We start from the raw sequence: 14,358 nt of genomic DNA on the forward strand, positions 1-14,358 counted from the left end.
GATCTCCATTTCACGGACGGGGAAACTGAGGCTCCGAGACTTTCGTGCGAGATGTCGCACCGCTGGCTTCCACCTTGATCCGTACTCAAATTAAAGCCAGTGGTGTGGACAGTGGCTCTCCAACCTCACTTAATAAGAAAGAACCTGTGGGACAGAGATGGGGAGCTTGGTTAAAGCGTAGGATCCCAGTTCCTGCCCACAGATCCCATAATCAGGTGCAGGGAATCTGCACTCTTAACGTGCATCCTAGGTAATTCTGATTAGTTAAGTCTGTAGCCCACAGGTTGAGTAAACATGGTCTCTACAGATTTGGGTTTTAATACCTCTCCACTTCTGATCTTCCTTAAACTCCCCAAATGAAGTTCAGCTCAACTTCTTTCGTGGCCCTACACTACTCTTGGTCATGAGGCCTTTCAGTACTTTCCACATACGTTGAGCAAGTTACTGCCCTTTCTGTAAAGTGAGCAAAATAATGACATCTGTTTTATGGTGTTAAGAGCATTGCACCTAAATAGTCACAGAAAGTGCTTAGCAAACTACCCGATTTCCAGCAAGAACTCAATGAGTGTGAGCTCTTAAAAAATAATATTGAGTGGGTTTTTTTCCTCCTCTAGATTGTAAGCTCCTCAAGGTCAAAAACTCAAGATTTTTCTTTCTTGTGATTATTCTATGTCAGCTATCTGAAACAGCATTTCCCAGAACTTTCAAATATGGTAGCCCTATTGATTGATCATGTTGTACACCTGAAACTAATTTAATGTTAAACGTCAGTAATAGCTAAAAAAAAAAATGTGGAAGCTACAAGGCACATATAGTTTTGAGCGCTTAAAATGTGGGTAGTGCATTTGGGACTCAAATTTTTTATTTTACTTAAGTTAACCAAATGTAAATAGCAACTGTGGCTAGTGGATACCATATCGGACAAACCAGGAAATGTTTGTTGAATGGGGAAAAAAAGAGTGAATGCACCAATATATGAAAGAAGTGGAAAATACTGAGGAGGAAGGGAATTGCGGACTCCGAGTTGATAGATAACTCTCAGCGGCCGTCTGTTTCACCTCCCATTCAGTGCTTGAATTCCTTTTCCAGTTTCACATTATATTTAGAAAAATCAAAGTTCTCCCTGTAATTTCTACCCTTTGGTCCTAACCCCTTGGTGTCATGACCCAAGTTGATCACTCTACCTTAAAGAAACCACTCATATCTGAAGGTAGTTGTGAATGTCTTTTCCCCAGAATAGTGGAAGGAGTTTTGACTTCTCCAAGCCAAACAGTTCTTTGTAACAGAGTTCATTACTGGTGTGTTGTCTAAGGGAAACTGCTTACCTACCTCACGGGGCTGATGTGAGGACCAGGTAAGATAGTATTTGTGAAGGTGATTAGCATACGGTCAGGCATTTAGAAAGAGCTCAATAAATGTTCATTGTTGATAACAATGAAACACAGTGTGCCTTGTGTTTTAAAGTCAGAAGATTATTTTGGTCAAATAGCCCTGTAGGGAAAAGCAAAGACAAAGAGGTTTGACGCTCTCTGAAAAGCAAGTAAACTGCTACTCACAAAGTGATAGAGTTACATCACGAAGTTAATGGGGTCAGAGATGGTGAATTATATACTAAGGCTCTATCATGATTATTTTAAACCAGATGAATTTCTTAACTGTTCTAACATGGAGTTGCCTATAACAAGCATATAAAGGGTAAATTTCGTGCCTCACAACAAACATGAAAAGCAGGCTTTGTGGTAATCCTATGCTTGAGGTTAACTGTTAAGTTCTATTAGTACATCTTCATTTAAAAAACAACTCATCACAGCAAATAGACCTTCCTCAATTTCAGGAAGAAATACAGAATAGGTAAATATCTGACTTAAGACTGTCCTACCTGGTTGATGCTCTGTGTGTGTGTGTGTGTGTATACATGTGTTTATATAACTTGACAACTTGTAATTTTTCTTTAATTTTAATTTTCGCTCTCAACTTTCCAGTGATGACTACCTCTGAGTTTTGTATGCTCAAGGGCACTTGTATCAGTATCAATAAAGTTCTTTCCTGCCAAGGCTTCTAATTAAATCTTATTCTTGCTTGTGACATGATATTTAACTATGGTTTTAACGAAGACCGAGTCAAAGTATGGGAGCTTACAGTCTCCTGTTTTGTTATTGCTGTTATTACTCTCATCAGCATCCTCATTATTGCCATTGGTTCATTATTCCAAATACTCTGCAACCTCAACCCTTACAGCTGTTGTAAAATCAGGTTCCTTCATCCCACCTGCCAGATACCAGCATGGACCAGCTCTGAATCAATCCTTGTAACCTTAGAGCAGCAGCTCAGTACAGCTGGAGAAAAGTGACACCAGGGGGCTCTCACACTGCCTGTCAGTCAACATCCCTCAGCGACTTCTTCCGTTGCCCCCATCTACTAGCCCCAAGTTTCTAACCCCCTTCAGATGTTGGATGGTATCACTTAGTAACTGTAGGAGACATTCATTGAGAAGAGTCAGACATTTGGAGGCAGGGAGGGGATCCTTCAACTTCCTTATACCGATTAACATATTTGCATCTGCACACGTACCCTGCTACTAGCAGCTCGGCCGGCATCTGGGCTTGGGTACCATCCTCTCGGCATCCCAGGACCCTGCTCTGTCACCCTGTCTCTTACATATAACTTCTTTACTGACTTTTCCTTCCAAACATCCTGTGGTCTGTCATCTTGAGAAAAACCTCTCCCTTAGCACGTATTATCTTCTAGCTCTTGTTTATCCCTTTTCTTCTCTCGGCCAAGCCTCTGGAAAGAACACACTGCCCTTGTTCATACCACTGTCACTCCTTTTATCAACCCAGCGCACACTAGCTCCTACTTCCCTCATGGTTCCAGTGAAATTATTCTCATCTCTTCTGTCCACCTATCTACCCATGCTGTGAACTGTTTTAAGTGCTAGGCTAGGAATGACTCCAGGCACTATTCTAGACACCCCGCAACTTTCATTCTCGAGTGTCACCATCATGCACTCAGCTACCCAGTCCAGAAATCCTCCCTGGATTTCACCATTAAATCCTCATTGGATTCATCATAAGGTGAATCATTAAGATTCATCTTAACATGTTTCCCATTTGCTTTTCATGATCCCCACATTCTCCAATCCCTATAGATTCTACCTGCTTAACATTTGTAAGCCCCACCTCCTCACCCCCAATTCTCATGGCTGCTGCTGTAGATCAGGCCCTTACCACACCCTGTTTGGATTGCTGCTATAGCTTTTTAATTCCGGAAGTCCTCTATCCAGACCCTCTTCCATAGGAACCCCTCTAAAATTCAAATCTGACCACATCATGCCTTGACCTACGATGATTTTCATAGCTATCATGGTAAACAAACTCTTTAGCTTAAGATCTAAGCCCCTTAATGATCTGGATCCTGTTTCTTTTGTGTGTGTGTGTGTGTTGTTTTTTTTTTAGGTTCATCACCTACCATTTGCTCAAATCATACTATTGGCAACATTTATTGAGCTGCTCTATGTGCCAGACCCTGTGCTAGAAGCTTTTCCTCTCATTTAAACCTCACAGCAACTCAGGGCTTTGCCTGTTGTACAGGCAAAATTGAGGAAACCGAGAATTAAGGAAACTTAATAAATAACAAATGCAAATAAAAGCAAAATATCATTTAAATATATATAAGATTGGTAATACCCTGGAGAAACAATCTTACTATTAGTAGTATAAATTGTTATAAACTTCTTGGAGGAACATTTGTCAATTTGGTCGAAATTTTAAATTATTTTTTCCTTTAACAGAACAATTCCACATCTAAGAATTACTCCTATAACAATATCTCCTTTCCAATCAATATATATATCACCATATATGTATATATGGTGATGCTCCTGGCACCATTGTTTGTAATAATGAAAAATTGGAAACAACCTAAGCACTCATGAAGTACACTGGTTAAATAATTGTGGCATATCATATAGGTAGCGATCTTGAAAGATGGCCAAGATTCAACACCTAGAATGGTTCTTGGCACATAGGAGGCTCTCAGTGTGAACAAAAGAATAGATAAAGAATCCAAAGTAACTTGCTATATTCTTCATTTTGTTCATTCATTCATTCATTCATTCAGCAAGTATTCTTTGGGAATATGATGGTGAGCATAAACAGACGTGGACAATTTCCCTCACTAAACACAGTCATTAATTTTTACAAACTTCAAATAAGGATAAAACTGATAAGAATTATGAAGAAAAAGGACTGTGCTATGAGTGGATGGATGATTTGACATGGTCTAGGAGATCTAACATAAATAAATGTATTTGTGTGTTATATGCATACGTTAGTAAATACGTTGAAATACAGTGGTTATGGGTTACAGTGGGATTGGATGTGACTTATACTCTTTACACAAGACAGGTCTATATTATTTGGAATTTCCTCATGATAGCGTGTATTGCTTTTGTCATCAGACAAAGCTCTAAGTATGTATATCCTAAGTCTGAATAAGTAGTTTTCACACCATGTTTGTGTTTCTCAAAGTGTTTGGGAAAGAACAGTGAGTTTACATGCTTGCTTGAGAGGAAAGCAAAGTGGTAGAGCTCAAGCTGTTATGGTGGATGGAAATCTAAGATGGCTCCAAGGATTCCCACTCCCTTCTGCACACACAAATCTAGGCATTGCCATCAAGGGATTTTCCAGACATTATTGAAGTTTGTCATCAATTGACTTTAAGTTAGGAAGATCACTGTAAGTGGGCGTGACCTAATCAGGTGAGCCTTAAGTCAAAGTCATTAAAGCAGAAGAGACTCCTGTTCGCCTTGAAGTAGCAAATAACCACATGTGAACTGTCCATGACAAGGACTGAGGGTGCCCTCTCAGAGCTGAGAGTCCCACCAACAAAAAGAAAATGAGAGCTTCAAACCTACAGCCACAAGAAACTGAATCCTGCCAACAACCAATGATCTTAGAAGAGGACACAACCCTCAGATGAGATCACAGCCATGAACAGCCAACACCTTGATTTGAGCCTGATGAGATCCTGACCCATACTGGACTCCTGACCCACGGGAACTGTGAAATAATAAATTTGTGTTGTTTTATGTTGCAAAGTTTGTGGTGATTTTTTACATAGCATTAGAAAACTAATATAGCTGGTACTGGGCAAGATTCCTTGCAACCTACAGGCTGACATACTGGTCCCCAGCCTGACACCTAGGAGTTAAGAAAAAAAAAGTCAAGAGATGCTTCACTGACGAGGAACAAGGTAACCAAAGAACTATGTGTCCAATACAATTTTATTCATTCCATTGATACCATCTTGCTCAGAAACTGTTTTTCCTCATTGCTGCAAAGTAACTATATTTGTCATTAAAACATTGACTTTGCCAGAAATATTCTTACCACTCTTTTTTAGGGATGTAACTAATTTAGCCCCAAGCACTTCTGTCCCTCTCCAAGCAATAGTTCTTGTTACCCTCCAGAACTTGTATGGACTGTTCTTTGCATTAGGCTCTCCAACATGTTGACTGTGAGCAGCCTTGAAACCTGGCAACCTCACTGCACATTAGAATCACCTGGAAAGCTTTAGGGGCACCTAGGTGGCTCAGTGGGTTAAGCCTCTGCCTTCAGCTCAGGTCATAATTACAGGGTCCTGGGATTGAGCCCTGCATCGGGCTCTCTGATCAGCAGGGAGCCTGCTTCCCCCCACCTCCCCCGCCTGCCTCTCTGCTTACTTGTAATCTCTCTGTCAAATAAATAAATTTTTAAAAATCTTAAAAAAAAAAAAAAAAAAAAGAATCAGCTGGAAAGCTTTAAAAATACAGATTCCCGGGCCTCTACCCTAGATCCATTGAATCAGAATGTCCGGGCCCAACTCCAGAAAGTTATTTTCAAAAAGTTCCCCAGTGATTCTTTTTTTTTTTTTTTTTTAAGATTTTATTTATTTATTTGACAAACAGAGACCACAAGTAGGCAGAGAGGCAGAGAGAGAGGGGGAGGCAGGCTCCCCGCTGAGCAGAGAGCCTGATGCGGACCTCAATCCCAGGACCCTGAGATCATGACCCGAGCAGAAGGCAGAGGCTTAACCCACTGAGCCACCCACACACCCCTTCCCCAGTGATTCTTGTGTGCAGCCAGGATAGGAAGCTACTGGAGTTTAAAGCAGAACTACTCCCACTTGTGCATACAAGTCACCTGGGATCTTCTTAAAATGAAGGCTCAGATTCAGCATGTCAGGAGTGGATTTGAGGTGTTGCATTTCTAACTCCCCAGAGATGCTGATGCTATTGGTTCTTGGGCACACTTTTTGAGTAGTGGGGTCTTTATGGGATTGCTCTTCCAGAAGCATACCCCGATCAGGCCATCCTGCCTTCACGCTCATCCTCATGGCTGCAAGACACAGCTCATCTCTCTGTTGCTTTTACAGTGCCCTCCCACCATGTGCTCCTCTTTTTCCTTTCCTCCCCTCCTCTCTACGTAGCTATTGGTGTCTTCCCTTGGCCTCTGTCCCATCCTCTTCCTCCTTTTATTCCATGTAGTTATCATAATTTGGGAGCAAAATCTAAAGTTGTACCTTCTCAGCAAAAGAGGCTCAAATTCTTACATAAAGCCTTGAGTCTGGCATACAAGAGAACAATCATTTCATCCATTTTAAATAAGGTGGTTCACAGTAGTTATTAACCTATAGTAGCCAGTTGTTTTCATTTCGATAAAACATCAACCAAATTAAGATTTAAGAATGTTTTCTTCAGAGGAAAAGAAATTATATCACAAACTGCAATGAAGTGTGGAATTAAGGATTTTTTTTTCCCTGCTCCCTTTAGAGTATGAAGCTGAGCTGCCTCCCTTTCCAGAGGGATGTAAAGTCAAACAAGAAGCTATGATTTCTGTGAGTATCATCCAGGCCCCAACCTAAATGAAAGGCTCTTATGTGACAATCGTGCTGATGTCATGAGTTAAGGAGGTGGGAAAGGGAAGGCACTGGAATTAGAACCAGAAATTGGGGCCGGTCCTAGCTCTTCTACTACTAATGTGTCAGTTAGAGGGCATCATATAACCCTTCTGACCCTCAGTTTCCACCTCTGGTAAATGGAGCAGATAATCCTTGACTAACTCGCAGGACCTCTCTGGGGCTCAGATGAGATCCTGGATGAGAAAAGTTCTTTCTGAAGGAGCCAACACATGCCCATGTTGGGCATACTTGGGGAGAGAGCACATTTCTCTATGCATACCAGTGTGGGCAAGATAAAAAAGACCTTTCTAAGAGGGCCAAGGAAGGGGGGCCCTCAGACAGTATACTTGAAGTAAAATACGGGCTTAATAGAGTTTAAAATAAAAGAGCAAGGCTCTGAGAGATTCAGGGAATTGAACAGAGTCACAGAGAAAGGACCCAGACCTAAGTCTCTAGAATTCCAGTAGGTTATTGCAGCCACCACTACTAGAGATTCTAAGAATTTCTTGCCTGTGATTGTTCTTTTTTCGTAGTGTCCTGTTCTAGCTCTGTGGATGTAATGCTTTCTCAAATGTTTCTGCAGATACCAATTACAGTTCCCTTCCCTGAATCGTGTTTTTTTCTGGAGTCAGTTTTTCTTGGTAAATCTTGATATCTGTCCTTTATGCTGTTGATGTTTTTGTGTAGAGAAATTTTGTTACTTATTCAAAATTTAAAATGGGGATCTGAGTAGATTTTTCTGTGTAGCTGGTATGATTTCTTCTGCAGTCATCCTTGTGCGTTTGTCTTCTGAATGAGTCTCTTCTATGAATAGAAACATTGACTAGGAGCTGGTGGGGAGTGATTGTCTAATGGAAGACTTTTCTTCAGGGTTGCAGGCAGAGAGCCTCCAAATCAATGGAGAGCTTCTCCCCCACCCCCACTTCATCTATTAGCTTGGCCAATCCTAGGAGTCATTGGAAATCACTAGAGTCACTAGGAGGAGAGAGAACTGGATATAAAACAGGGTGGGAATGGAGCTTTATGTATATTGAAAGGAGAAGAAGCAGGAGGAGGGGAAATGTAGACAGCAGGCCAGTGGAGCCCCAGCTGGATTTTCACTTAACCCCTCCTGTTTATCATTCTTTTTCTCATTTCCATCCTCTGAGGGGATTAAAGCCTTCTGGAATTTTGTTGGGAAGAGAGACTCCCATCCACTGGCACAGTGGGATCCTCTTATGGATCCTGGGCTACCCTTCCCTCTCTTCCTTGACCACAGGCTTCATCTCTGTTACTTTTGGAAATGTTTGCAAATCTTTCATCCAATAACCGTTCTCCTGTTCTTTTTCTCTATTAGGGCTTTATTCCTTGCTTGTCATTTCTAGGTGTCTCAGAAGGGAAGAGGGCACAAAGATTTGTACTCATTGTGCCCCCCTTGAACCTGAAGTTAAAACAGAATTTTATCCTTTGTTAGGTTACACAGGAAAATACAGTTATTTAAACTATTTATATGAATTGATTCTCCCCCAACCCCCCCCATCAGGTTTCACCATTAGAGGAAACGGTTCTCCATGGCTTCAATACAGAGCACGTTTATTCAGCTCCTCATTTGACCATGGACTCGCATGTACTCTGTCCTCAAGTCAAGTTGGAAACAGTTCATCCAAAAACCTGTAAGTAAGGGAGATTTTGTCTTTTATAATGTGGGGCTTGTAATATTGCAAAACTACAGGGTGGGAATGGGGTAGACAGACCTCAGGGAGACCACAAAAATATGAAAGAATATCTTCTTATTTTAAGTTTAATTTTATCTTTGATTTTTTTAATACATATCAGAATTTTCTTATATTTTTAAAAAAAAATTTTTAAGTAGGTTCCATGCCCAACATGGGGCTTTAACTCGTGACCCTGAGATCATGAGTCACATACTCTACTGACTGAGCCAGCCAGGCGCCCCTTAATTTTTATTTCTAAGAGAAGTAACTTTATCCTACTGGTTTATCTTTAAGGATGAAATATAAGAAAGATGATAAATAACAGCAAGCATACCTTGATTCTACATTAAAATCAAAGGGGGGAATCTAAAAGGTGGATGAAAGTATCACGCTGCCCTGTCTTGTGGGTTGAAGTCAGAGGTGTAGACTTGCTCCATCTTCTCCCTGGGGCCAGTTCCTGAGGCCCTCCCTGGGGCCAGACCTCTCCTACCATTTTGTTCTGTTCTCTCTGCTAGTGAGCTTTGGGCCTTGGCAACCACCACCACCATTAATGTGGACATAATGCCCCATCCATTGTACCCCCAACCTGTTTCTCTCCTCCTCGTTGCTACCACACTTCCCTTGCTTATTTTCCCTCCAGCCACACTGGCCTCCTTGCTGTGCCTTTGGCCCCAGCCCTGTGCAGGACCCGGTCTACATCCTCGCCAGTTCACAGAGGCTCAGAAACATATTTTCAGTTTCTTTAATAACACAGCCCAACTCAGCACTCTGAAGTAAATGCAACATTTAAGGTCCTGTTACTTCACGGACAGTATCTTCTTTTGGTTCAGAAACAAACATTTCTCCCAGATCATCTGGGCCATTTGGGATTTTTAGTAGGATTTTTTTGTTTATTTGTTTGGTTTAGGTTCCCCCAAGGAATATCTGGAAACATTCATCTTTCCAGTTCTGCTTCCCGGAATGGCTAGCCTGCTTCACCAAGCAAAGAAAGAAAAATGTTTTGAGGTCAGTTGCTCTGTGGAGTTTCTTTATTTCTAAATGCTTAGTAATTCATTTTTATCAGATGGTACCTCATTATCTCAGGACCATCAAGTGGTCATTCTCAAAACAATCCCTTTGGGAAGGAGAGCTGTGTTCCGGTCACTTACTCAAATGCAGCCGTGACATCTAGTTGTGCACACACATGCACCGCCGTCTGTCTGGCCGCTTGGCTCCAAAGAGGTTTTCCGCCTTCTTGGCCTCCCTGCCTGCCCTTCTCCTGGGCAACTGGCATCTACCAGGTTTATTGGTTCCCACTGACTGTGTATGATGATGAAAGCTCGCCTTCTATTTTATCTGATTCTGGATTGATCTTCCCACCTCTGGCCTCTCCATACTCCACTTCATGCTCAGTATCATGCGTGTAGCTTGTTTCAGGAGAGCCTGACCCACCGTCAGTGCTCGCTAAGCATTACTCGTGGTCACACTGCATCCAGCTTTCTGTGTGAACGGAGTTCGAATCCTGGAGCACCCTCCCATAAATACCCCTGTGGGAGCACCCTCTTTTCTACGGTTGACAGGATACTTAAGGGTGCGTGTGTTCCGTGCACAGCTTTGAATACTAGAATTTCAGATGGCCTGCATGAAGAGAATAAAATAGCAACAATATTTAATATCGACCAAGTGCTTGCTCTGTGCCAGGTGCTTTGCCTAAATGCTTTACCATTCACTATTTCATTCAGCCCTCCAATGGCCCTATGAGATTCCTTCTATTAGTATCCCCTATATTTTACAGATGAGGAAACAGAAGAACAAAGAGATTTACAAAGGGGATCAAGATGAATTTGCGGAGTTAGGATTCAGATCCAAGTTATGATTCAAAATGATACTTAAAAAATCGGCAGTAACTGCCGCGCAAGTCTCGGTCAGCTCGCCACGTCCCAGGGCCCTCAGCACTCACAGCTAATGGTGTCAGCTCTCTGGTTACCCTTCAGCACAGTCCGTCTCTGAGAAGAACTGCCTGTCACCCAGATGGTGCTTTTATATACTAAGGACACACCCATAGCCTAGATAATCCTAATTTCATCCCTCCCAAATGATGGAAGTTGGAAGCTGTCCTCTAAATAGCTCCAGGAAATGCTGATTTTTTAAAACATCCATATCTGTTTTCTGAAGAACAAATTTGTTACTTGCCATAGGTTATAAAATCTGAACTTATTATATTTCTTTTCATTTGCTCATTTGGCTTCTCCTGAGGGCTAAATGTCCATCCCCCATTCATAACTGACCTTCCCCCTCCACTGTGTGCTGTTAACAGGTGCAAAGTGCAGCCGGGTGGAATGGTAGTGAGCCCAGGGACCAGACAGCAGAGCCCCTAGCCTGACCCTGCCATTGTCAGGGGCTTTGTCTCTCCGACTTCAGATCCTGCTGCTAAATGAGGGAGACCTGACTATCCTACAGGTCACATTTCAGGGATCTTTTTTAAAAATCTTGCTGTTGGCCATAGTATATTCAGGTTCCATGGCTTTTATGAGATTGAACAAAGGATGGCACACAATGATTAAACAATGACATGAGCACAGTGGAATAACCTGTGTTTGAATATGCGTATAGAGTATCCAGAGACAGAGTAAGTCACCCAAGTTCAGTTCTGTTCAACAAATATTTATTAAATCCTACTGTGTACTGATGACTGGGCCAGACCCTAGGAAAGGACACAGAGAGGACCAGCTATGGCCTTGACCTCATGAAAACCACAAACAAGGGATGCCTAGTTGGTTAAGCATCTGCCTTCAGCTCAGCTCATGATCCCAGGGTCCTGGGATCAAGCCCTGCCATCAGGCTTTCTGCTCAGCAGGGTGCCTGCTTCCTCCTCTCTCTGCCTGCCTTTCTGCCTACTTGTGATCTCTGTCTGTCAAATAACTAAAATCTTAAAAAAAAAAAAAAAAAAAAGAGCGGACATGGGGAAACGAGAGTGGATCCAGGAGCCGTGAATGCACGTCTAGACCTTGGTGCAGCTATATTCCACTGTGCAGACTTTGTTCTGATTTCTTCAACTGTTATTCTACTCATTTATACCCCTTCAGAGGACACAAAAATCAGCTGAAAGGGCAGTAATTAAGATTTTACATGGAGGGTTAAATGTCTACTGTTTGCCCATAAATAATTCTGTAATGAGGGGGCTAGAAACAGTTTCCAGCCTCCAAGCAATGATAAAGTGCTTTTAAAGAATCAGAGAAATTTCTATTTGTATTAGAGATTAATGAGGCATCCTTGTGCCAACTCATATTTCATCTTTGACATCCTGCAGATGAGCTGCCGCGGGGACTAAATGAAACCAGTCTAAACATCAAATGCTGCAGGGTGTTTGAACGGAGCATTGAAGTTTAAATGTCTTAACGAGCGATCAAGGAATGTAGAAAATACAGGTTCTTAAAACCGTTAGCTTGCAAAAATTGATAAACTTTCAAGGCAGCCAGACACACTGGAGTCCCAAATCCTACTCAACTGCTTTCCATGCAGTGGGGCCCTAAGTGATCTGTGAGCCTCTTTCCTCCCGTATTAAAGGGATGGCAGAAAGAAAAAGGGGGAGGGGGATGGCAGAAGTTCTCCTGTTACAGGAGGATGAGGGGAAGTACTTAATGAGGTTCACAGGCACCAAAGAAGGTTAGCCTTCCCTTGGGCTTTGCCCAGAAGCTCAGTGATTTGAATACTACAAATATGCAAGCTGGGTGGCTTACCATTAACTTCTCTTTTATTTTCTGATTTAGGATTTCTTAATTAAATCTAATTCCTTCCTTTTTCACCCCCTGGTCACGTAGTCTTTTGTGGGTTATTTTTGAAGGCTTGAAAGTTGCAGAAACATTTGTCAGACTCAAGCGGAGCTCCTCTTAGCCAGATCTGCACAACAGATTTGCATTTTCTCAATTCAGCTGTTCCTCACATCCTGTCAGTGGGAATAGATGCTTAAACTGTATGATAACCAGCCTCCAGCCAAAATTACATAACTGGGGCATTCTTATCTGTCACCCACAACTGAATTCGCATCCAAATAACTCTTAAACAGCAGCATAATTCATTGTTTATTGGGGCCGCTCAAATTATATCTTGAAACAGCTTTTATATTAGGTCACTCAAGAAATAATTGCTGATTTGTATTTTGCCCTTAAAATGCTGACTTATAGTTAGGTTTCCTTGCTTTTGTTATTTTCTGTTTTGTTCTATGATGTAGCTCTAGCAGTGGTAGGGAGGGACCCACTAAATATTTGTTGGATGAATGAATACAGTTCCTCAAAATTCAGGGCCAGTTTTTAAGATAGCAGTTAAGTTATGGGAGCGCTTGTCAGTTTGTGCTAGCTGTTACACACAAGAGCTGATTTACTAACTATACCTGTGGTGTCTCAATTTACTGCCTCTGGAGGAAGATAGACTGAGAGTGGCTTCCCTTAGAGCTAGAGCTGGGTGAGAAGCAGTCCTCTAAAAATTGAAGGGGCCTCCTAGCAGATGGAGAGCCAGAGAGTTGAGCAAGAAGCTGGAATTGAAGAATAGTAGTTTCTGGGGCACCTGGGTGGCTCAGTGGGTTAAATCCTCTGCCTTCAGCTCAGGTCATGATCTCCGGGTCCTGGGATTGAGCCCTGCGTCAGGCTCTTTCTGCTCAGCAGGGAGACCGCTTCCTCCCTCTCTCTCTGCCTGCCTCTCTGCCTACTTGTGATCTCTGTCTGTCAAATAAATAAAATCTTTATTTGTAACTTTAGGGCCCTTACATTGTTCTAAATATTTGATCTGCTGAAACTCATTTCATCTTCCCAGCAACCCTCCAGTGTGGGTGCTCTTATTTCAGTCTTCAGATGAGGATCCTGTACTGCCAAGGTTAACCAACAAGCTCTGGAAAACAGCTAGTTAGTGGTTATAGAGCCAAGATTCAAGCTGAGCAGTGCTCTGCTTCCTGAGTCTAGGAGTTTGACGTCAGACCACGCTGGTAGTTGGTCCAATGGCTTGCCGAAAGCATGGGCCACATTCTGATATGAAAGATGGGTCTGGAATCCATAGGAAAAAAGGAGTGAGAAGCAAGGCAGGTATGGGGCAGTCACCCAGACCAGGCCTCATGGAGGCCTCGTGGGGTAGAATCCTTCATTTAGATTGTCTCGTGAGTACCGTAACACTCCAAGGAAAACTGGAGGGAATAAAACCATGGGCGGGGGGGCGGGGCTAGGGGTGGAGAATAATGAATGGCTTCTCATTACTGTGCCAAAGAGCACTTGGCCAGTTAGACAAAGACACACACACACACACACACACACACACACAAACACATGAAGCAATCTATGGTACATGGGCCAGTGGTTCAGAACCGGGCCTCTAGAATCAGGCGGGCTTTGCTTCCAACCTGATTCTTCCAACCAGACAAGCTTGTAAGCTTAATGATTTTTATATTGATTTATTCATAATTCAGTTCCTTTATACACGTCATTTTCAATATTACAAATTGAATTCTAGTGAAATTCATAAGATCCTAATCAAATGGTTTATTCATCATTAGATATTTTAATCTTTTCAATGCTCAGAATAAAATTCAGTTTATTTAACAAGCAGGTATTTCCCTAGTCCTTAATTTTTGGAGGAGATTACAATTGGGAGACTAAACCTTAAATGAATGATTGAATTATCTCAGCCTTAAGATTAAATGAAGACCCTGTGCCTTTCTTGAGTTGAATTTAACAAGAGAAAGAGATTTCTTTAATCCTTC

The 14,358-nt window shown here is 42.1% G+C and overlaps 1 protein-coding gene across 2 annotated transcripts in view; it reads left to right on the plus strand.

Annotated features, from left to right (window-relative positions):
• IQCK (IQ motif containing K) overlaps positions 1 to 14,358 on the plus strand; it is a 122,859-nt gene that overhangs the window by 300 nt on the left and 108,201 nt on the right. For both annotated transcript variants that reach the window (XR_006382355.1, XM_044234087.1), the window contains exons 2-4: positions 6,812 to 6,876; positions 8,462 to 8,591; positions 9,541 to 9,638. Coding sequence is in view for 1 of the 2 variants with exons in the window: in XM_044234087.1 (XP_044090022.1) it covers positions 6,812 to 6,876; positions 8,462 to 8,591; positions 9,541 to 9,638 (293 nt within the window). In the remaining variant the exon portion in view is untranslated. The remainder of the gene's footprint in view (positions 1 to 6,811; positions 6,877 to 8,461; positions 8,592 to 9,540; positions 9,639 to 14,358) is intronic.

This window comes from Neovison vison, chromosome 14 (genome assembly GCF_020171115.1).
Source record: "Neovison vison isolate M4711 chromosome 14, ASM_NN_V1, whole genome shotgun sequence".
Classification (NCBI taxonomy): Eukaryota; Metazoa; Chordata; class Mammalia; order Carnivora; family Mustelidae; genus Neogale; species Neogale vison.